We start from the raw sequence: 23790 nt of genomic DNA, 5'->3' as shown, positions 1-23790 counted from the left end.
CCTAATGTCCTGGTTATTTAGTGAATGTCTGTGTTCACTTTATCTGCCCAAGACCAAGACAAAGGGTGGTGCTGAGGAAGAGCCTTCTCCTGTGAAAGCCTGGCCCCTACCTCACCTCTTCCTGACCCAGCAAAGACACAGATAATCCCATTCTGTTCCCCAGTTTAGTAAGTGGACATGACTCTCCACTTCTGTGCTTTGTTCTGATGGAAAAGGACTATTTTCTTTCACAGAAAAGACAATTATGGAGCCATATTAATGTGGTTCAAATTCCATTTCTATCACTCATTAGCTGTTGGATTTCGAACAAGTTTTTTTTTTTTGTTTTTGTTTTTGTTTTTTGTTTTTTTTTTGAGACAGGGTCTCATTCTGTCACCCAGGCTGGAGTGCAGGCACGATCATGGCCCACTGCAGCCTCGACCTCCCAGGCTCAAGCAATCCTCCTACCTCAGCTCCCCCGAGTAGCTGGGACCACAGAATCATGCCACCATAATTGGCTCATTTTTGTATTTCTTGTAGGGACAGGTTTCACCATGTTGTCCAGGCTGGTCTCGAATTCCTGAGCACATGCAATCTGCCTGCCTTGGCCTCCCAAAGTGCTGGGATTACAGGCATATGCTACCACACCCGGCTGTTTAACCTTTCTAAGTTTAGTTTGTGATTTTGTTGTGGTCTTTTGACAAAAGTTTTTTTTTTTTGTTTTGTTTTAGAACAGCTTTATTGAGATAATTCATGTACCATACAATTCATATACCATACAATTCATCCATATATAGTGTACAGACAAAAATGTTATATTAACCACCTAAATTTAATATCTCAATGGTTAGTACTCATCTAAATGCATAATTTATGCTAAATGTGAAATAGGTCTATTTTTTAAAAAATTATTTTATTTTGTTATTTTATTTTATTTTATTTTATTTGAGACAGGGTCTCAGTTTATTGCCTTGCTGGAATGCAGTGTCACAATCACAGCTCACTGGAGCCTTGACTTCCCAGGCGCCTTGACTTCCCAGGCTCAGGCAATCCTCTCACCTCAGTCCCCCAAGTAGCTGGGTCTACAGGTACGCACTATCAGGCCCAGCTAATTTTTAAATTTTTTGTAGAGATGGGGTCTCAACTCACCTTGTTGCCCAGGCTGGTCTTGAATTCCTGGCCTCAAGCGATGCTTCTGTCTCAGTCTCCCAAAGTGCTGGGATTACAGGCATGAGCCACCGTACTGGCCTCTTTTGTTTTTTTAATAGAGATGATTATTTTGTCCTTTCTTTCTTTATGCCATGCTTTCTCATATGATAGTTTCTAGTACTGTTCAACTGTGATCAAAGTATGCTTTGTTTTATAGCTTATTCTTCTCTTTGGAGGAATACCTTATCTCTGGAGACTTTCTGGACGGTTCTGTGGTTATGCTGGCTTTGGACCAGAATATGAGGTATGTGATTCATTAGCATATATTTGTCATGGTATTTCTTTTAGCTTGGCAGGCTTTCTACTAAAGTTAATTTTTTGGCTTCTGCCAATGTTAAGATTTGCCTCTCTGTCTGCATAGTCCTTGGTTACCCATGCTGTATTGGCATAACATTAGTTACAATAACAAATCCCAGAATATCACAGGCTTATTTGCAATGGTTTATTTCTCAATCACGTAATAGTCCAGTGTGAGTATTTTTAGTTATCAGGTGACTTTCTTCCATGTGGTAAGCCAAGAATCCAGGCTCTTTATCTTAGGGATTTGTCTGTATGATTTAAGGTACCTTTCATATAGTGCCTGTGTAATAAAAAAGGAATTGTTTTGTTTCTCATTTACTTCTCTCAAAAGTAAACTTTTTTGAAGGCAGGGATGATATTTCAGACCTTGTGTTATCCATAGAATCAAGCATATTGCTTGGGATGTAGTAAGTAAGTGCTCAGCAAATACTTGTTGATTTGTTTGCCAGTAGTTCATAAAAACTGGATTTTTGTTTTTTCTTTTGCTTAGATTACTCAGTCCCTGGTGTTTCTGCTGTTGGCTACGCTTTTCAGTGCATTGACTGGTTTGCCATGGAGTCTTTATAATACTTTTGTGATAGAAGAAAAACATGGCTTCAATCAACAGGTATAATAAAGAATACAAATGTTCTCTTTTAAATGTGAAAAACTTCTGTGCTTTTGTCCTGTACTGTTTATAATTTAAACATAATTTACTATTTCAGAGTATGAATTGAGAAAAAAGGGAACTACAGATATGGTAAAGATCATAGCTGAAAGTCTTGGGGGCTGTGGTGGCTCCGGCCAGTTGCCCTGGCACTCGAGGAGGCAAGGCTACACGTTCGAGGCCAACCTGGTCAACACTGATTAAAAAAAAAAAATACTTAAGGCCAGGCCCAGTGGCTCATGCCTGTAATCGCAGCACTTTGGGAGGCCGAGGCGGGTGGATCCCGAGGTCAGGAGATCGAGGCCATCCTGGCTAACACCGTGAAACCCTGTCTCTACTGAAAATACAAAAAATTAGCCAGGCTTGGTGGTGGGCACCTGTAGTCCCAGCTACTCGAGAGGCTGAGGCAGGAGAATGGCGTGAACCTGGGAGGCAGAGCTTGCAGTGAGCTGAGATCTCGCCACTGCACTCCAGCCTGGGTGACAGCGAGACTCCGTCTCAAGGAAAAAAAAAAAAAAAAGAAAGAAAGTCTTGACTGGGTACAGTGGCTCACGCCTGTAATCCCAACACTGTGGGAGGCTAAGGCGGGAGGATCACTTGAGTTCAGGAGTTCAAGACCAGCTTGGATAGTATAGTGAGACTTCATCTCTACAAAAAAATTCTAAAAGCCAGTTGTGGTGGCATGCACCTGAAGTCCCAGCTACTTGGGAGGCTAAAGCAGGAGGATTGCTTGAGCCCAGGAGGTTGAGGCTACGGTGAGCCATCATTGTGCCACTGTACTCCAACCTGGGCAACAGAGCCAGACCCTGTCTCTTAAAAAAAAAAAGAAATTTATGTTATAAACTCCTTTAGCACTAATATCTATTGTTTTTCAGCTACTAATCATTTGTTTGTTTGCGACAGGGTCTCGTTCTGTCACCTAGGCTGGAGTGCAGTGGCAGGATCATGGCTCACTGTAGCCACGACCTTCCAGATTCAAGCAATCCTCCCACCTCAGCCTGCCTAGTGTCTGGGACTATAGATGAATTATACTACACTGGGTTAATTTTTTTATTGTTATTTTTAGTAGTAACAGGGTCTCACTATGTTGCCCAGGCTGGTCTGGAACTACTGGGCTCAAGCAATCCTCCCATCTAGGCCTTCCAAAGTGCTGGAATTACAGTCGTGAGCCACTGCACTCGTCCTCAGTTAATAATGTTTAAATGAATTTTCAGCTGTAAAATGCAAGACATTTACCCATTGTCTTAAGCTGCCTAATGTCGTATAATATAGTTTCACTGCATGTTAATTTTAAAAATTGCTTTAATAATGTATCCTTTGTATTTATTTATCAGTTATTTTAAAAAGCAGAACCAGTTTCTCAGTTTCTTGTGGTAATGTTTTCTTTTTGCAGACTTTGGGGTTCTTCATGAAAGATGCAATCAAGAAATTTGTTGTGACTCAGTGTATTTTGTTGCCTGTGTCTTCACTTCTACTTTACATTATTAAAATTGGGGGTGACTATTTTTTTATTTATGCCTGGCTGTTCACATTAGTTGTGTCTCTGGTGAGTAAAATCTTTATTTCGTTTTCTTTTACAAAAGTTCCTTGGTGAGATTACTGTAATCTTCATTGGCATGTAAACAGTTCTTAAGAAGCAGCTGAAATATAAATAGGTGCTTATATACATTTCCCCCTTGGTTTCTGCTTTTGATTGTAGAAACAGGAGTATTGACTGACCATAAATTTCCTTCTCCTTATGCTAACTCTTCAGGTCATAGAAACTAGTTGTTAGTCACTTTTAATGATTCAGTTGTCAGGCAGTTTTGGGTTGTGCATTTGTGAGTTGCCACCAGAATGACTAAGTGTGATAATTTAATGACTCCTGACTGACCTCCACTGCCTAAAATCATGGTTATTTTGAAGAGAAATGAGATTTAAGAGGGACAAGAGAAAGAAAGCATATACTTAACTGGCTTTCTTCTGCTTCCCTTCCCTTGCCTTTCCCTTCCCCGTTAGACACTCTCTCCCTTCTTTGCCCCATCTACTTCCCCTTCCCCTTCTATCTTTTACCCATTCTTCTTCCTTTCCTTCTCCTGTCTTCCCTTTTCTCCCCAACTGCCACCTATTCCTGCCTCTCTTCTTCTCCTTTCCTTTTCCCTCTCACTCTTTTCCCCCTGATTTTTCCCTCCCTCACGTCTCCTATTCCTCTTCTCTTTCTGTACTCTCAAGTGCTTCACAACACAAACACTACAACACAGTCAAAATGGTCTGTTCAGGGCCAGGCACAGTGGCTTATGCCTGTAATCCTGGCACTTTGGGAAGCCAAGGTGAGAGGATTGCTTAAGCCCAAGAGTTTAAGACCAGCCTGGGTAACACAGTGAGACTCTGTCTCTACAAATAATAATTTTTAAAAAACCCAAATGAAAAAACCCAAAGTGGTCTGTTCAGTGCACCCAGAAATTATCATCTATCAGCTCTTCAGCTCCACTGATGAGGTTTATTTTATTTTATTTTATTTTATTTTATTTTATTTTATTTTATTTTAGAGATAGGGCCTCCCTGTGTTGCCCAGGCTGGAGTACAGTGGCTATTTCACAGGCATGATCATAGTGCACTACAGCTTTGAGCTCCTGGGCTCAAGCAGTCCTCCTGCCTTGGCCTCCTGAGTAGCTGGGACTACAGGTATGTGACACCACGCCCCAGCTGAGGTTTATTTTAGTCTGAATTACATAATGCTCATTGTTTCATTTTCCATTGATGGGATCAAGATCAGAAAATGGGCGCTAGTTGGATTTACAGGTATCTATTGTATGGCAAATTAAAGTAAGACGAAAAAGAGCAGAGAAAATGCTCTAAAAATGCTTAAGGAAGTGCTATTTCAACCACAATGTACAATTATGAACTACAGGTAATTAATTTTAGCTGATAAGCCAACCAAGTAACAGCACACAATCAAGTTCTACTAATTCTTTTTTAGGAAAGACTTCAGGTCTATTGTGATTATGCTAAAAGGCAGAACTGCGTGTTATGATTGACTCATGAAGCATCGGAAATCCCCAAGATAGTTTTGAAAGGACTATACTTATTACCACCTAGAGATTTTAATCACTGTTAGTAGCATTATCCTTTAAAATAAAATTCATAAGTTTACTCTGTTATCAGACTACTCATTTCAATTTAATTCATCAGACAGATATTATGCTCTTACTATCTGGTACTATTTGGGCCTGGGAATACCAGAGCAAGTAAGTTCCTTGTTCTCAAGTTTGAGGTCAACATAATTGTTTTAATATAATTTAATCTGTATAATAAAGAATGGTTTTTCTTTAAGAACATGTTCATATGTTATTCTGACATTTACTTTTCAGGTTCTTGTCACAATCTATGCTGATTATATTGCCCCTTTATTTGACAAATTCACACCTCTGCCTGAGGGAAAGCTTAAAGAAGAAATTGAAGTAATGGCAAAGAGTATTGACTTTCCTTTGACGAAGGTGTATGTTGTGGAAGGTAAGGCTACCTGGGGATGAGAAAGTTTTATCCAAGTGGTTTGTTTTATTTGATACTTTATTCTTAAAATTTTAATAAAAGAATTAATCAGTTTTTGTTTTTTTCTTTTTAAAATTTGTTATTTAAAGGCTAGGAGTTTACCTTTTGGCTTTTTAAGATTTACAGAAATTGATAACATAGGCCAGGGATAGAAACTGGTGGCTTGATGCCAAATCCTGCTCTTGTCTGCAGCTATGTTTGTTTGGTTTTACAGTATTGTTTTAAATTTTTGGCCAAGGCTTTTTCACTCTTTGTTATATTATCTTATATATTAGACTGATTTATTCACTTCTGTTATCTGCCTAGTTCTTTTAGGTAGTTAAGTTGGACTCTTGAATAGTCAAATTCTGTTTAGTATTAGTTTGGAGGCTCTTAAACAAAGCCAGTGTTATTGGCCTTGTCTCCTCCAACAAAATATCCAGTGTTCTGGAGGATTCACCTGAAGATTGATTACCAAAGACTGCAGTACCACTGAGTACTGCAGATTTGTTACACTCTGCTTTTTTGATGATTACTTTTGAGATTTAAGTGGTCTCTTGACCGTTACTCAAATCTTGACTTCCCATTAACACCCAGTCTGTTACTTTCTTTGAGACTTTGGTAGTTGACTATTAAAGTCTCAAAGAAGGCTACGGAGATATAGAGAGAAACTGTTGTGAGGTTCTATGACTTTCAGAATTTATAAAGTCCATATAAATGAATGTAATAGTTCTGTTCCTGCCACTTACCAGTTATAGGATCTTGAACAAGTGACTTCACCCTTCTGGGTTTCAGTTGTGTTTCCTCTAAGCTATGGTTTCACAAATGTTTTTTTGTAAAGGGCTAGATAGTAAATATTTTAGCTTTGCGGGCCACTTGTTCTCTGTTGCAACTATTCAGTGCTACTATTATAGCGCAAAAGCAGCCATAGACAATACTAAACAAATGAGTGTGGCTGTGTTCCAATAAAACTTTATGAAAATAAATGGCAGATTGGATTTGGCCTGTGAGCTACAGTTTGCTGATCCCTGCTCTAAAATAAAATATTACCAGCGAGAAGCAGCAGTGTTAGATGAAGGAATAGAAGCAGAAACAATCACAGGGTTAGAGGAGAACAGAGATGGTCACAACTGAAAAGAATGAATCAACAGCAACTGGAAGAACATAGAAATTTCAGACATCTGGCTGGGCGCTGTGGCTCACGCCTATAATCCCAGCACTTTGGGAGGCCAAGGCAGGTGGATTACCTGAGGTCGGGCATTCGAGACCAGCCTGGCCAACATGGTGAAACCCTGTCTTTACTAAAATACAAAAAATTAGCTGGGCGTGGTGGTGCATGCCTGTAATCCCAGCTACTTGGGAGGCTGAGGCAGGAGAATCGCTTGAACCCGGAGGTGGAGGTTGTGGTGAGCCAAGATCAAGCCATTGCACTCTAGCCTGGGCAACAAGAGCCAAATTCTGTCTCAAAAAAAAAAAATATATATATATATATGTGTGTGTGTGTGTGTGTGTGTGTGTGTCAGACATTTAGTGGCTCCTGAGGATATACAGCCCAACTAAAGGCACGATTTGGAGTAGCTTAAAAGTCTGTGGAGAAATGGTAGAATAAGCCAGTTCATACTTACTTCTTTAGCCTCTGAAATAACTACTCTTTTTTTTTTTTAGGTAATATTAAACTAGAAATTTAATCATTAATCAGTACAACAGAATAGTCTCTAAGCTGCTTTTACTGAAGGAGCAACCTAAGTTGCTGATCCCTTAAGTTACAATCAGATAACGTGAAATAATAGTTAATGCTATGACAGTGGAGGTAGTCAATAGAATATGTGAAATATATTGGTGCTATTTTCTTTTTATCTTTTTTTTCCCCCTACAACATCCAGAGTATGAGAGCTATTTTCATTTTAGATAAAATAGTCAGGGAAGGCTTTATGGAAGGTTATGACCTGAGCTGGGTGTTAATGGGAAGTCAAGATTTGAGTAGGTTGGGGGCAGCATTTCAGACGTCAGGCTTCAGGGTCAAAAGGCTTGGGTTTGAATCATAGCTTTATCACAGATTACCAGTGCTGGGCTTGGTGGCTCCAGCCTGTTATCCCATCTACTGGGGAGGCTGAGGTGGAAGGTCAGGAGTTCAAGACAAACTACTTGTGTGACTTGGCGCAACTTAGCTTTGCCAAACAGCAGTTTACTCATCTATAATGTATGTTTTAATTGTTATTAACAACAGTAACAATTCTCAAAAATATTTTGAATGAATGAATGTTGTTGCTGACAATAACAACACACATTACATATTTGTAAATTGGTAGGGAGATTGTAGTGAAAAGCCAAGAATCTTGCTCTCAAAATATTATCAGATAGCAAGTGCTATGCAGCAAATTAAACTAGTTTGGTCTGATAAGTTGATACTGTAGATTGGTCATCAGATTGAGCTGAGACCTAAAGGGAGGAGCCGCCCATTTGACATCAATGGGAAGATGTTCAAGGACCATGAAGAAGTCCAGTGTGGCTGCACCATAGCAGGAGAGTGTTAGGAGATGAAATCTGAGACATAGGCAAGAATCAGACCACATAGGCCTTTGTAAGTCAGGGTAAGGAGTTTGGATTTTGAGTTCAGTGGGAAGAGCCATTGAAGGCTTAGACAGGAAAGTGACATGATCTGCTTTGTATTTTTAAAATATCCTGGGCTACTGTATGGAGAATATGTTGTAGAGACAGGCAAGAGTCTAGGTAGGACATAATGGTAGCTTAGACTAGGATAATAGTAATTAATGGAGAGAAGTGGATACATTTGGGACAAGTTTTAGGGGTAGAGTTGATTGAATTTTCTAATTGATTGCATTGGGAGAATAAGGGAAAGAGTGATATCAAAGATAATGGCCTAGGACTTTTGACCTGAGCAGTTAGATATATGGTAGTTTCCTGAGATGGAAAAAAATGGGAGAAGAGTAGGTTTGTGGGGAATTAAGACTTCTAATGGCTATATTACATATTGAGGAACCTACTAAACATTGTATTAGAATTCTGCAAGCAATAGAAACCAACTGTGGCTGATTTAAGCAGAAAAACTGCTTATTGAAGCACTATTTGGACCAGGCGCAGTGGCTTATGCTTGTAATCCCAGCACTTGCGGAGGCCGAGGTGGGCGGATCACTTGAGGTCAGAAATTCGAGACAAGCCTGGCCAATATGGTGAAACCCTGTCTCTACTAAAAATACAAAAAAATAAATAAAAAAAGCCGGGCGTGGTGGCGGGTGCCTGTAGTCCCAGCTACTTGGGAGACTAAGGCAGGAGAATTGCTTGAACCAAGGAGGCGGAGGTTGCAGTGAGTCAAGATCGTGCCACTGCACTCCAGCCTGGGTGACAAAGCAAGACTCTGTCTCAAAAAACAAACAAACAAAACCAGTATTTGGCCAGGCATGGTGGCTCACGCCTGTAATCCCAGCACTTTGAGAGGCTGAGGCAGGTGGATTACTTGAGGTCAAGAGTTTGAGACCAGCCTGGCCAACATGGTGAAACCCCATCTCTACTAAAAATACAAAAATTAGCTGGGCATGGTGGTGTGCACCTGTAGTTCCAGCTACTGGGGAGGCTGAGGCAGGAGGATCGCTTGAATCTGGGAGGTGGAGGTTGCAGTGAGTCGAGATCGCGCCACTACACTCCAGCCTGGGCAACAAGAGTGAGACCCTGTCTCAAAAACAAACAAACAAACAAACAAACAAAAAAACAACGTTTGATATCTCACAAAATCCACAGGAAAATTAAGTTTACGAAGCTCAGAAAATGGGCTGTTACATAGGAAGGCTAGGAACTTATAATCATATTGCAGAACCTGTCTGGTGAGGACACTGCTGTGGCTACTTCAGAACACCGGATTCAGCCACTAGCACCTGCAGAATTAATTCCTCACTGCTTTGCTTTTTTATGTAATTAGCTAACTATTCAGAGTCCCTAAGGGGCACATCTGATTGACTAAGCCAGGGCATGGGGCTAGCTGCTCGGAGTGCTGGGGAAACAAATATCTGGCCTTTTAGATTTCTCAAATGAGAAGCAGCCTCTTACATATTGTGACACTTCCTAAACTCTGAAAGGAGATTCTAATATTGGACAAGAAAAAAGACTACACACAAGAATACAAACAACAAATATGTCTATAGACATCCCTGTGGAGATGTCAGATAGGTAACTGTATGTATGAGTCTGGAGTTTTAGGGAGAGGTCAGCGCTAAAAATACAGATTTGGAAGTATCTGGCACATAGATGGTGTTCAGTGCTATCCATGAGGGCACTTAAGAGAAGGGGACCAGGGTCAGAGTCAGCAGAGAAACAGCCAGGAAGGAGGCTAAGGAGGAGAGGCCCTTGAGGTAGGAAGAAAACCAGGAGAAACTGGTGTCTCAAAAACCAGGAGAAGATCGTGTTTTAAGGAGAAAGTGGTCAACTATGTTAAATGCTGCTAAGAGATTAAGAGGAAGCATTCTAAACAAAAAATGGCAATGCCTTACATTTTTGTAGAATGTTTTTGTTTTTGGAGTTCTCAAATACGTTACTTCATACTTCAAGCGATATCATTAATCCATTCAGTAAATAAACATCATTGAATATATTGTCATGCATTGCTTAATAATGGCAATATGTTCTGAGAAATGCGCCATTAGGCTTTTCGTTGTCATGCAAACACCATTATACTCATACAAACCTAGATGGTGTTACCTACTGCACACCTAGGTTGTATGGTATAGCCTCTTGATTCTAGACTACAAACCTATCTAGCATGTTACTATACTGAATACTGTAGGCAATTGTAGCATGATGATTAGCATTTGTGTATCTAAACATAGAAAAGATAGTGTGTTCTGCTACAACATTACGGTGGCTATGAGGTCACTAGGTGATAGGAATTTTTCAGCTTTATTATAATTTTGTGGGACCACTGTCCTATATGTAGTCTGTTGACCGAAATGTCATTATGCAGTACATGACTGTATGCGACATGCCAGGCACAGCGATATAAAAAGCTTACAGTACAGTACAGGGATTCTTTTTTTTTTTTTTTTTGAGACGGAATCTTGCTCTGTCACCCAGGCTGGAGTGCAGTGGTGCAATCTTGGCTCACTTCAAGCTCCGCCTCCCGGGTTCACACCATTCTCCTGCCTCAGCCTCCTGAGTAGCTGGGACTACAGGCACCCGCCAGCACACCCGGCTAATTTTTTTGTATTTTTAGTAGAGACAAGGTTTCACCATGTTAGCCAGGATGGTCTCGATCTCCTGACCTCATGATCCACCTGCCTCGACCTCCCAAAGTGCTGGGATTACAGGCATGAGCCACCGCACCCTGCCAGGGATTCTTAAACTTTAGTAAGTATAAAAGTCCCTCGAGAGTTTGTTAAAAGACAGATTCCTGGGCTTCATTCCCAGAGATTCTGACTTAGTAGGTGTTTCCAGTATCTACTTCTAACAAGTACCCCTAGGTGATTTTGGCGTATTCCTTGGACCACACTTTGAGATACCTGGACCGGTGGGAGATAGTAAGACATTAATTTACTTTTATTTGTGTGCATACAATCTGCTTACTTTTATAAATAACTTCAGATAGTGTTTAATAAATATTTTTAAATTAATTTAAAAATTTAGGATTAGCGGCCAGGCGTGGTAGCTCACACCTGTAATCCTAGCACTTTGGGAGGCCCAGGTGGGCAGGTCACCTGAGGTCAGGAGTTCGAGACCAGCCTGGCCAACATGATGAAACCCCATCTCTACTAAAAATACAAATATTAGCTGGGTGTGGTGGCGTGTGCATGTAATCCCAGCTACCCAGGAGGTTGAGGCAGGAGAATCGCTGGAACCCAGGAGGCGGAGGCTGCAGTGAGCAGAGATCGCACTACTGCCAGCCTAGGCAACAGAGCAAGACTCCATCTCAAAAAAAAAAAAAAAAAAAAAATTTAGGATCAGGAAAGATAGAGATAGAAGGATGGGACTTCAGAGGATAACACAGACAAAATAAACAAACATGTTTGGCTCTTCCTGGCAACCAAACCAAAAAGAAATATAATAATGCAATAAATAATAGCTTCTATTTGTCAAAGTTTTACTACTAAACATACTGCCAAGTACTTTTCATTAGAAATATGAGTAGATAGAAAATTCATGTTTTTTGTGAGAGACTTCAGATTCTCAAGAGAAATAAATGTTTATCATTTCTTTTTTGAAAAAAGTATATAAATAACAGTAGTAGTATAAAGATCAGACAGCATATTAATTGCTTCACTTAGAATATCTCATGTAATCCATAATCTAACCCAATGAGGTAGATATTAGCCTCGCTTCATAAATAGGAAACTAAAGCTTAAAGAAATTAAGAAAGTTTTCTAAATTGGCACAACTAATACATGGCAGAGCCAAGATTTGAACCCAAAGTCTATGCTCTTAATCACGATACTCAACTCACTGCACATTGTAGGACATTTAGAAATCAAAGAAGTGCATAAAGAAGAAAATAAAAATCAACCGTAGTTCAGGTACTGTTAGCTGTTATTAAAAATTTAGGTATGGGCCAGCTGTGGTGATTCACACCTGTAATCCCAGCACTTTGGGATGCCAAGGCAGGAGAATTGCTTGAGCCCAGGAGTTAGAGACCAGCCTGGGCAACATAGCAAGACCCTGTCTCTACAAAAAATTAGCCGGGCATGGTGGTATGTGTCTGTAGTCCTAGCTACTCAGGAGGATGAGTCAGGAGGATTGATTGAGCTCAGGAGGTCAAGGCTGCAGTGAGCCATGATTATGCCATTGCATTGCAGCCTAGACGACAGAGAGACCCTGTCTCAAAAGAAAAAAAGGTATGTCTTCTTCCAGTCTTTATAAAAATTGCTTTAATTATAGAAGTAGGTATGCTGATTTTAAAAGTCTTTGGGAAAAGAAAGGAAACAAAAATCTATAATTTTAGAATTTAGTGATAAACATTTCAATATTTTGGTATGTTTCCTAATAGGCATGGGCTTATGCTTTTCTGTTGATATTTATTAGGTTGGTGCAAAAGTAATTGCAGTTTCAGACCATGAATTTTGAATCCTTATAACTAGGCTCAAACACATCTTTATTAATCAAAGAAGAACCATTACAATCAACACATTTTTGCCAACAAGAAATACATTTGCTTATTTCTGTAGGGTAAAACTCTGTGCTTCGGGATTTGGCAAACTCTTGGAAAGCATTTTCTGCATCCAGCTAGTTGTGAAAACGTTTTCTCTTTAAAAAGTTGTTGAGATGCTTGAATAAGTGGTAGTCAGTTGGCAAGAGGTCAGGTGAATGTGGCAGATCAGGCAAAACTTTATAGCCCAATTTGTTCAACTTTTGAAGCATTGATTTTGCAATGTTCGGTTGGGTGTTGTCTTGGAGAAGAATTGGGCCCTTTCTGTTGCCCAGTGCTGGTTGCAGGCGTTGCAGTTTTCTGTGCATCTCATCAATTTGCTGTGCATACTTCTCAGGTGTAATGGTTTTGCCAGGATTCAGAAAGCTATAGTGGATCAGACTGGCAGCAGACCACCAAACAGTGACCATGACCTTTTTTTGGTGCAAGTTTGGCTTTGGGAAGTGCTTTGGAGCTTCTTCTGTGTCCACCCACTGAGCTGGTCATCGCCCATTGTTCTATAAAATCCATGTTTCGTCTCACGTCACAGTCTGATAGAGAAATGGTTTGTTGTGTAAAATAAGAGAAGACGACACTTCAAAACAACGATTTTTTTAAATTTTCATTTTCGCTTAGCTCATGAGGCACCCACTTATCAGGCTTTTTCACCTTTCCAGTTTGCTTCAAATGCCAAACGACCGTAGAATGGTCGACATTGAGTTCTTCGGCAACTTCTTGTGTAGTTGTAAGGGGATCAGCTCCGATGATTGCTCTCCATTGGTCATTGTCAACTTCCGATGGCCTGCCACTACGCTCCTCATCTTCAAGGCTCTCGTCTCCTTTGCAAACTTCTTGAACCACCACTGCGCTGTACGTTCGTTAGCAGTTCCTGGGCCAAATGCGTTGTTGATGTTGCGAGTTGTCTCTGCTGCTTTACGACCCATTTTGAACTCAAAGAAGAAAATTGCTTGAATTTGCTTTTTTTTTTCTTTCTTTGTGAGACAGAGTCTCCTTCTGTTGCCTAGGCTGGAGTGCAGTGGCGACATCTCTGCTCACTGCAACCTCCGTCTCCTGGGTTTAAGCAGTTCTCATGCCTCAGCCCCACGTGTAGCTGGGATGACAGGTGTGCGCCACCATGCCCGGCTAATTTTTTGTATTTTTGGTAGAGACAGGGTTTCACCATGTTGGCCAGGCTGGTCACGAACTCCTGACTTCAAGTGATCCGCCTGCCTCAGCCTCCCAAAGTGCTGGGATTACAGGCATGAGCCACTGCACCCGGTTGAATTTGCTTTTTGTCTAATATAATTTCCCTTATCTAAAATAAATATAAAATAAACAGCAAGTAATAAGTCATTAGCAAAAAACATAAAGTGAGAAATGTGCATTAAAATGATGTATAACATAACCATATTTATTTAAGAATGTATTCCAATATCAAACAGCAAATTTCAACAATGCAAAAACCGCAATTACTTTTGCACCAACCTAATACATGTACATTTTTTCTTGACGATAATGGAACCTGATATACGTGAAGTTTTGTATCCTTCACAATATATTGGTGAGCTTTTTCTTGTTAAAATTCTTTGGAAGTATAATTTTTTTCTGGCCGCTTAAAATTCCATTTCATAGTTTTACTATAATTGAATCATTCCGTAACTGTTGGATGTTTAGGCTTTACTTATTTACTTACTGCTATAAAGCTGTGATGAGCACATTTATTGGCAAAAAACAGACACTCTCCGCTGCTGGTGGTGAATTATGTTGATATGGTTTTTCTTCACATATTAAACGATTTGAAAATGTTAATGTCCTTTCCAGTAATTCAATTTCTAGGAGTCTCTCCAAAGGACCCCAAACTTTTTAATTATATTCCATGCTTTGAACTGTCTTTTCCTTAGGATCTAAACGCTCTTCCCACAGCAATGCTTATTTTTATGGCTTCTTCAAGAACAAGCGAATAGTTTTGTTTGACACTCTACTAGAAGAGTACTCTGTACTAAACAAAGACATCCAGGAGGATTCTGGCATGGAACCCCGCAATGAGGAAGAAGGGAACAGTGAAGAAATAAAAGCTAAAGTTAAAGTGAGTTATTTTTTCCTAAAAGATTCTACCTTAGTTTTTATACACAGTTCCTGTGACAACTCAAAATAACATCAATTTCTAGGCAGTGAGTGTTGAATTCAGGGAGACTATCAGATGAAAACCATGGCTCCTTTATAGTTCTGGTATTTAGGAGAGATTACCACTATTATTACATGCTAACTACCTTGCAAGCTTTTATAGAATGTGGATATTAAAATTGGAAGCTCTTATAAGAAAATTCATATGATTATAAGCTATCTTTAAAACAGGAACTTGTGTGTATGTATATATATGTGTGTGTGTGTGTGTGTATATATATATAATTTCTGATGTGTTTATGATCAAAGAATTCCCACAAGCAAGATAAAGAGAAGATAAACATCTAATTTTTAGCTTTATTAAGACAGTAATTGTAGGCTTTGGCAATGGAGAGACTTGGATTTGAATCCTGGTTCTGTCATTTAGTAGCTTTGTATCCTTGGATACGTTGTGTAATTTAGTCTGTTTTATTTGTTTAACACACATTTATGAAATGTATACTCTGTGCTGAGAGACTTTACTTGGCACTAGGTACACAAAAATGAAAAGGAATACCTTCCTCTTAAGCTTACAGTCTAAAGGGGAAATAGTCATGCAATCACAGTACAATACGTGAATTGCTACTGTCAAGCTTTAGATTCTAGATATAGTAACTGGAGCACAAGAAAAGACATTTCTCAAATCTGACCTGAGAGTCTGAGAAAGCTGCTTCCGAATCCTTTTCCTGGATAAGATTGACTGATATTGATTAGCAGAATTTAAAGTATCAAGACTAAATGGGGGAGAGGGGACAATGATAAGAAACAATACAAACTGTCAGAAATGATCATCAGTATTTGTATGTGTGATGGAATGTGCCATTGCCTTTGGTGTCATACAGAGATGATTTTAGATCCCTGTTCACTCACTGTCTGTGTAACTCTGTGCAAGTAAGTTAAGCTTTCATTTATTTATGTATTTATTTATTTTGAGATGAGGTCTCGTTATGTTTTCCAGGCTGGTCGAACTGCTGGCCTCAAGTTACCCGCCTGCCTTGGCCTCCCAAAGTGCTGGGATTATAGGCGTGTGCCACCGCACCCCGCCAAGCTTTCTAAATCTTTGATTTCTTAACTGAAAGATGAGGCCAGTAGGGTTTCTCAAGCTGCACACTATTTTTTTGAGCCAGATAATTTTTTTGTTGTGGGAGGTATCTTGTGCATCACAGGATGTTTAGCAGCATCCCTGGTCTCTCCCCACTAGGGGCCATTTCCCCTACAACCTCTAAAAATTGTAACAACAAAAATGTCTCAGAATATTGCCAGATGTCCCCTAAAGGTAGCGGTGGGGCCCAGTCTCCCCCGGTTGAGAAATACTAGGCTAAAGATACCTACATGTTAGGGTTTTGAAGATTAAATGAAATCATATGTGTGAAATACCTTGTACTCTCTACTCAAATGTAGAGAGTACCAGAAAATGATTAGCATCTGAGCATCTGTTTTGACACTAAAAACAGGTTCTAGTAAAGTACCTAGCCTGTTATAAATATGTAGATGAAATAAAATTCTGTGAAGGGATTAGAAGACATCTTAAAGTCATCTTATAAATAGGAAAACTGAAGTCCAGAAAGAATAACCCAGTGATAACACTAGAGAATCATGCAAGTTTAGAAAGTTAATCTGCTTATGGTCATCCCAGCACTTTGGAAGGCCAAGACAGGTGGACCACCTGATGTCAGGATTTAGACACCAGCCTAGCCAACATGGTGGAACCCCGTCTCTACTAAAAATAAAAAATTAGCCAGGCATCGCATGCCTGTAGTCCCAGCTACTCCAGAGGCTGAGGCAGGAGAATCGCTTGAACCCAGGAGGCAGAGGCTGCAGTGAGCTGAGATTGTGCCACTGCACTCCAGCCTGGGTGACAGAGTGAGACCCTGTCTCAAAAAAAAAGAAAGTTAACCTGCTTAAGAGGCATCCACATATGGGGTGGACTACATTATAGCTAAACCTAGACATTAGCTAATGGTGCGCTGATTACAAGCAAAGTACAGAGATTACAGACATTTAATGTCTATGAGAATAGTTTTCTTTGGCTACAAAAACAATTGGGTGGTCCTTTGAAGTATGTTGAATGGGATTTGACTTATTTTGCTGGCTGCTTTAGGGGCCTGCAGCTGGGTGTGGTGGCTCACACCTGTAATCCCAGCACTTTGGGAGGCTGGGAGAGGATTGCTTGAGGCCAGGAGTTTGAGACCAGCCTGAGCAACATGGTGAGACTTCATCTTCTCAAAAATTAAAAAAAATAGCCGGGCGTGGTGATGCGCACCTGTAGTTCCAGCCACTTGGGAGGCTGAAGTGGGAGGATCACTTGAGTTCAGGAGGTTAAGGCTAAAGTCAGCTGTGTTTGCCCTAATGCACTTCAGTCTGGGCAACAGAGTGAGATCGTGTCTCCAAAACAAACAAAAACAGCGTGCTTTGCTTCGTTGATTAACTACAAATATTTTACTGTCTAAATACATATTACATGACAAGATACAATAGACATAGTTTTACCCTAAAGAACCTATAGTAGAGGAGACAAATAGCCTAGAGTTTAAGGCAGGGCATGGTAAATGTCATGAGCAGCAGCTGATATAGTGTGGCTTTCAGAAATGGAGATATTAATGCAGATTCTAATGGTCAGATAAGTTTCTTAGAAGTGAGGCTATTTGTCTTTTTTTTTTTTTTTTCGAGATGGAGTCTCACATTATCGCCCAGGCTGGAGTGCAGTGGCGTGATCTCGGCTCACTGCAACCTCCACCTCCCGGGTTCAAGCAATTCTCCTCCCTCAGCCTCCTGAATAGCTGGGACTACAGGCGTGCACCATCACAGCCAGCTAATTTTTGTATTTTTAGTAGAGACGGGGTTTCACAGTGTTGGCCAGGATGGTCTCAATCTCTTGACCTCATGATCCGCCCGCCTCGGCTTCCCAAAGTGTTGGGATTACAGGTGTGAGCCACCAGCGCCCGGCCAGAAGTGCGGCTATTTGAAGTAGGTAGAAATGTGACTTGGGGCTGGGGTTTTTCAGGTTAAAGGCAAGGAATGAATAGAGACAAAGTTCACAATGCCTGTTCTGAAACTGATGATTATAATAATAGATGCTTGTAGATGGGGATAGGAAGGTAGGCCAGGACCAGTTTTTTGAATACATTTTCCTGAAGCCATCAAGTGATTGTTTCCAGTGGCCTGGAAAGTTTAGATTAATTTGGGTAGAGGCCAAAGCTTATTTTAGGAAGGTTCAATCTGATGGCAGAATATAGAATAGAGCAAAGATTGGAGGCAAGGAGACTTCTAGGAGTCTGCTGCATTAAGATGACCAAGATAAGCATGAGATAATGAGGGCCTGCGCCAGAATGAGAGGTCCAAGTAAGTGCAAGAGTCATAATAAAGGATGGATTGAAAGTACAGTCATGCTCCACATAATGACATTTCGGTCAATAATGGACCGAATATGCTACCATAAGATTATAATACCATGTTTGTAACCATACTTGTCCTAAGGTTACATATGCTTAGATACACAGTTACTCACTATTGTGTTACAGTTGCTTACAGTATGCAGTGTGGTAACATGATAGACAGGTTTGTAGCCTAGGAACAATAGGCTGTACCATAGTGTAGATGTATAGTAAACTGTATCACCTAGGTTTGTGTAAGTGTACACTATGATGTTTACGCAACAAAATCACCTCACAACACACTTATCAAAACATATCCCCATCATCAAGTGATGCATGACTATACTTAGAGACTGATATTATGGGACGTGAAGGAGAAGGTCAAAGATTGACTCAACAAGCCGGGCGCGGTGGCTCACACCTGTAATCCCAGCACTTTGGAAGGCTGAAGCAGGTGGATCACCTGAGGTCAGGAGTTTGAGATCCTGGCCAACATGGTGAAACCTCGTCTCTACTAAAAATATAAAAATTAACTAGGCATGGTGGTGTGCGCCTGTAATCCCAGCTACTTAGGAAAATCACTTGAACCTGGGAGGCAGAGGTTGCAGTGAGCTGAGATTGCGCCATTGCACTCCAGCCTAGGCAACAAGAGTGAAACTTCGTCTCAAAAAAAAAAAAAAAGAGATTGACTCAAGTTATTAACTTTATTGCTTTTCGGCACATGTACCACTGGTGAGATTATTTTAGGTATATCAATATTTTAAATTTGATTAGTTGTATATCTATTAATATATATTAGGGAAAAAATGAAACTAGTGTATCAAACTCATGATTTCATACAAATGTATTGTCACTTAGGATAAGGCTAGTTTTAAAAAGTGGATTGGTTTAAAGAAATAAGTAAATAATTGCATGGAGGGTACACAGATGTGGTGGAAGTTTAGGAAGCAGATTTATTCAGCACTTGGTACTGAATGCCTACTATGTACAATGCAGTAAGGGATGCAAAGATGGTGTTAGCCTGGATGGTATAGAGAACATGAAGCATTTCATTTTTAACAGAAATTTAAAGAAAAAAACTAAAGTTACCTGAAATCCCACCCCTTAGAGATAACTACTATTAACATTTTGATGAGTGTGTCCATAATGGCTATTACATTTTAAAAGATAACTAGGAAACCTGGCTGGAATTTTACCCTTCAGAAGACCAATAGAAGAATTGGAACAACCTGTCTCAAAAGCAATTTAAGGCCAGGCACAGTGCCTCATGCCTGTAATCCCAGCATTTTGGGAGGCCAGGGTGGGAGGATTGCTTGAGGCCAGGAGTTTGGGCAACATAGCAAGACCCCTATCTCTACAGAAAATTAAAAAATACAAAATATTCAAAAGCAATTTAAGAAAATAATTTTAAATATATATAAGCTGCCCTTTTATAGAAGACAGCAAGTATTTCCCCAGTAAGTACTAGGGTTATGTGAAAGTCTTCCCAGTTGATAAATATGATAGAAAGGATGCAGGCTCCAGAGAGATGGATTTTACCCACTACTTAGTAGCAAGACATTTTAATTTATTAGCTCCTTTTCTTCATCTCTAAAATGAAGACCATACTTCCCATCTGCCCCAGTTGGTGCTGTGAGGATCAAATGAGGCACTGTATGAATTTTGTAAAAAGGAAAATGCTAAGAAAACTAATAGATGGGCAATACCTATTTTTGTTCTCTTATGTGAAATTAGTGTGGGAAGAAAAGAAAATCGAGGTCTAAGAATCTCTAGTGAATAAGCAAGTCTCCTTTCTGTGGAAAGTGATCCACACTGTTTAAGCTGTAATCATTCCACATCAGCATATCTTTGAGTGTGACCAAGATGCTGTTCTAAACAGCTTGCTAAACCCAGACATCAAACCAAGAGACGAGAGCATATCCTGAACAATAGAGGATTGGTTGTTTTATAAAATAATGCATAATTCATATTGGAAAGCAGGTGACTGGTGAAAACAGAAGCCTAAGGACCATGTTACTTTATGTAAAATGAGGCTATTAATACCTGCCTTATAGTAGTGAAGATTAATGAACTGTTTGTAAAATATCTAATACATACAGTGTCTGTATATAGGCAGTTAATACATGGAAGCTGTTATCACTGTTATTATTAAACAAAAACATTAGCTATGTTTTTGCTTATGATTGAAGTAGAAAAGTCAGCCCAGAATAGTGGCTCATGCCTGTAATCCCAACACTTTGGGAGGCCGAGGCTGGTGGATCACCTGAGGTCAGGAGTTTGAGACCAGCCTGACCACATGGTGAAACCCCATCTCTACTAAAAATACAAAATCAGCTGGGTGTGGTGGCACATTTCTGTAATCCTAGCTACTTGGGAGGCTGAGGCAGGAGAATCTCTTGAACTCGGGAGGTGGAGGTTGCGGTGAGCTGAGATTGTGCCATTGCACTCCAGCCTGGGCAACAAAAGTGAAACTCCATCTCAAAAAATAAATAAACAAATAAATAGTAATAAAATAAAAATTAAAAAGTTAGAAAACATCAATAACAAAAATAATGATCCAACAAACCATAAACATCTTACTAGATATATTTCTAGTCTTCTATCATTTTTTTTGCTGTTTTCCTTTTATTGAGTATGCAGATTGTTTCCAATTTTTTGCTGTTAAAAATGTTTCTGCAGTGAGTATTTTTGTATGTAATCCTTCAGTTGTAACTCTTAATTTTCCCTTTAGAGTAGTCTATAAATTGGTGCTTTAGTTTGTTACTCCTTCTTCATGACCATTCCCTGAAGGTACAGGTAAGTGTGTGTCTCTTAGCTCTTTAAGGAACGAGGTTAGTTATGTGATTCTTTTCTCTACGAAATGTACTCTGACCCAAACTCTAAAATGTAAATAGGAAAGAGGTAATAAATGTCAGTCGTGTATTGCAAATCATTATAATTTATCCCTCTTTCTCATACAAGAGACCTAGCTTCTCTATATGTGGTCATTTTCCTTAAAAATGAGGAACTGGTGAAAGAGGGGGAAAAGTGGTAGAATATCTAGATTCCAATAAATCTTGTTGTCTGTGTTCTCATGAGGCAGCATTTTTCTCAGCTGTGTGAAACAAAATCTATTCCAAGTTCATCTTTTTTTTTTTTTTAAACGTAATTTGCTCTTTTTAGTAGCTGAAGTTTATTTCAAAACGTTTAGCCTGAACTTTCTGGGATATATGTTCTCTAACTGTTGCAGGGCACTGTATGTGTCCAATAGATCAAACTTGTTTATTATTTCATTCAAATATTTATATCTTTATTAATATTTTATTTGCTTGGTGTTTCCATTATTGATAGGGGTCTGTTACTGTCCTTTATTATAGTAGATTTGTCAAGTTTTCTTCGCAAATCTTACAGTTTTGAATTAATATGTTCTGAGGCCAGTGTATTAGTTACATGCAAATTTAGAATTAATGTATCCTCCCGGTAAATTGAAACTTTTATGATTGTGTTGTGGCCTTCCTAAATAATCCTTTTTGCCTTTAAGTTGCCTTTAAGTTGGCTGGGCGCAGTGGTTCATGCCTGTAATCCCAGCACTTCGAGAGGCCAAGGCGGGCAGATCATCTGAGGTTGGGAGTTCGAGACCAGCCTGACCAACATGGAGAAACCCCGTCTCTACTAAAAATACAAAACTAGCCGGGCGTGGTGGCACATTCCTGTAATCCCAGCTACTTAGGAGGCTGAGATAGGAGAATCGCTTGAACCTGGGAGGCAGAGGTTGCAGTGAGCCGAGATCGTGCCATTGCACTCCAGCCCGGGCAACAAGAGCTAAATTCCGTCTCAAAAAAAAAAAAAAAAGTTGATTTTTGTCTGATATGAATACAGGTGTCCCAGCTTTCCTTTGGTTAGTGTTTGTTAGAGGTTATCTTTTTTATTTTTTATTTTATTATTATTATTATTTTTGAAACGGAGTCTCACACTGTCGCCCGGGCTGGAATGCAATGGCGTGATCTCGGCTCACTGCAACCTCCGCCTCCTGGGTTGAAGCGATTCTCCTGCCTCAGCCTCCGAAGTAGCTGGGATTACAGGTGCCCACCACCAAGCCCAGCTAACTTTCTGTATTTTTAGTAGAGATGGAGTTTCACTATGTTGGCCAGGCTGGTCTCAAACTCCTGCCCTTGTGATCTGCCTGCCTCAGCCTCCCAAAGTGCCGGGATTACAGGCATGAGCCACTGCACCCAGCCTCAGAGGTCATCTTTTTACTCTAAAAAAAAAAATTTAGTGATGGCCAGGCACAATGGCTCATGCCTGTAATCTCAGCACTTTGGGGAGGCTGAGGCGGGTGGATCACAAGGTCAGGAGATCGAGACCATCCTGGCTAACACGGTGAAACCCCGTCTCTACTAAAAATACAAAAAATTAGCCGAGCTTGGTGGTGGGTGCCTGTAGTCCCAGCTACTCGGGAGGCTGAGGCAGGAGAATGGCGTGAACCCAAGAGGTGGAGCTTGCAGTGAGCCGAGACCACACCACTGCACTCCAGCCTGGGCGACAGAGCGAGACTCCGTCTCAAAAAAAAAAAAAAAAAAAAAAAAAAAAAAATTGAGATAAAATTCACATAAGATTAACCATCTTAACCATTTTAAAGTGTATAATTCAGTGGCTTATAGTATATTCAAAAAGTTGTATAACCATCACCAAACCACTTTCTAATTCATCCTTTACTTTTAAGTTGGCCTTATATTTTCAATGTCTCTTGAAGATAACATGTCAATAGGTTTTATTATGGTTGTTTTTAAAGCTATACTGACAGTTACTATCTTTTTATTGACTGGTTTAGTTTATTTATGTATGTTGTGATTACCGACATATTTGGAATTATTTTTACCATCTTATTTTATGCCCTTTGTGTCTCTTTTCTGTCTTTTCTGTTTTCCACCCTCATCTTCTCCTCACCTCAATACATACACATACACCCTCCCACTTTTTTCTAAGAACCGATTGAAAGTTTTAAAAAAATTCCGCTTGGGTCATTATTCATCTTTGGAGTTTCTTGTATTACTATTCCTTTAATGATTGCCGCTAAAACTTAAGCATGCCCACATAACTGCAGATCTTAAAATACACAGTATCTTCACTGTTTCCTGAACAATCCAGGGTCCTTAAATACTTTGAAACCATTATCCCTTTCATCTTGTATTTTAGTTTTATCCTGTTCATTGTTTATCCCCCAAATTGTCATTTTTTTTTTTTTGGTCTTACACAGTTATCATTTAGATTCGTCTATATGCTTATCTGTTTTTCTGCTTAACATTCCTTATTCACGTCACACCTTTTAGGAATCATTTTCCTTCTTCCAGAAGTATATGCTTTAGGAATTTCTTTTTCTTTTTTTTTTTTAATTGAGATGGCAGCTCACTCTGTCACCAGGCTGGAGTGCAGTGGTGTGATCTCGACTCACTGCAACCTCTGCCTCCCGGGTTCAAGCGATTCTCCTGCCTCAGCCTCCCAAGTAG

General features: G+C 39.8%; 1 protein-coding gene across 1 annotated transcript in view; it reads left to right on the top strand.

The window, feature by feature from the left end:
- The window catches only part of ZMPSTE24 (zinc metallopeptidase STE24), a 44713-nt gene that overhangs the window by 8487 nt on the left and 12436 nt on the right, over nt 1-23790 (top strand). Inside the window, exons 3-7 of the mRNA XM_019016244.3 lie at nt 1346-1432; nt 1979-2095; nt 3528-3680; nt 5485-5626; nt 14669-14853. Of these exons, the coding sequence (XP_018871789.1) occupies nt 1346-1432; nt 1979-2095; nt 3528-3680; nt 5485-5626; nt 14669-14853 (684 nt within the window). The remainder of the gene's footprint in view (nt 1-1345; nt 1433-1978; nt 2096-3527; nt 3681-5484; nt 5627-14668; nt 14854-23790) is intronic.

Source organism: Gorilla gorilla, chromosome 1 (assembly GCF_029281585.2).
Source record: "Gorilla gorilla gorilla isolate KB3781 chromosome 1, NHGRI_mGorGor1-v2.1_pri, whole genome shotgun sequence".
Lineage (NCBI taxonomy): Eukaryota > Metazoa > Chordata > Mammalia > Primates > Hominidae > Gorilla > Gorilla gorilla.
This window is presented reverse-complemented; position numbering and strand designations above follow the sequence as displayed.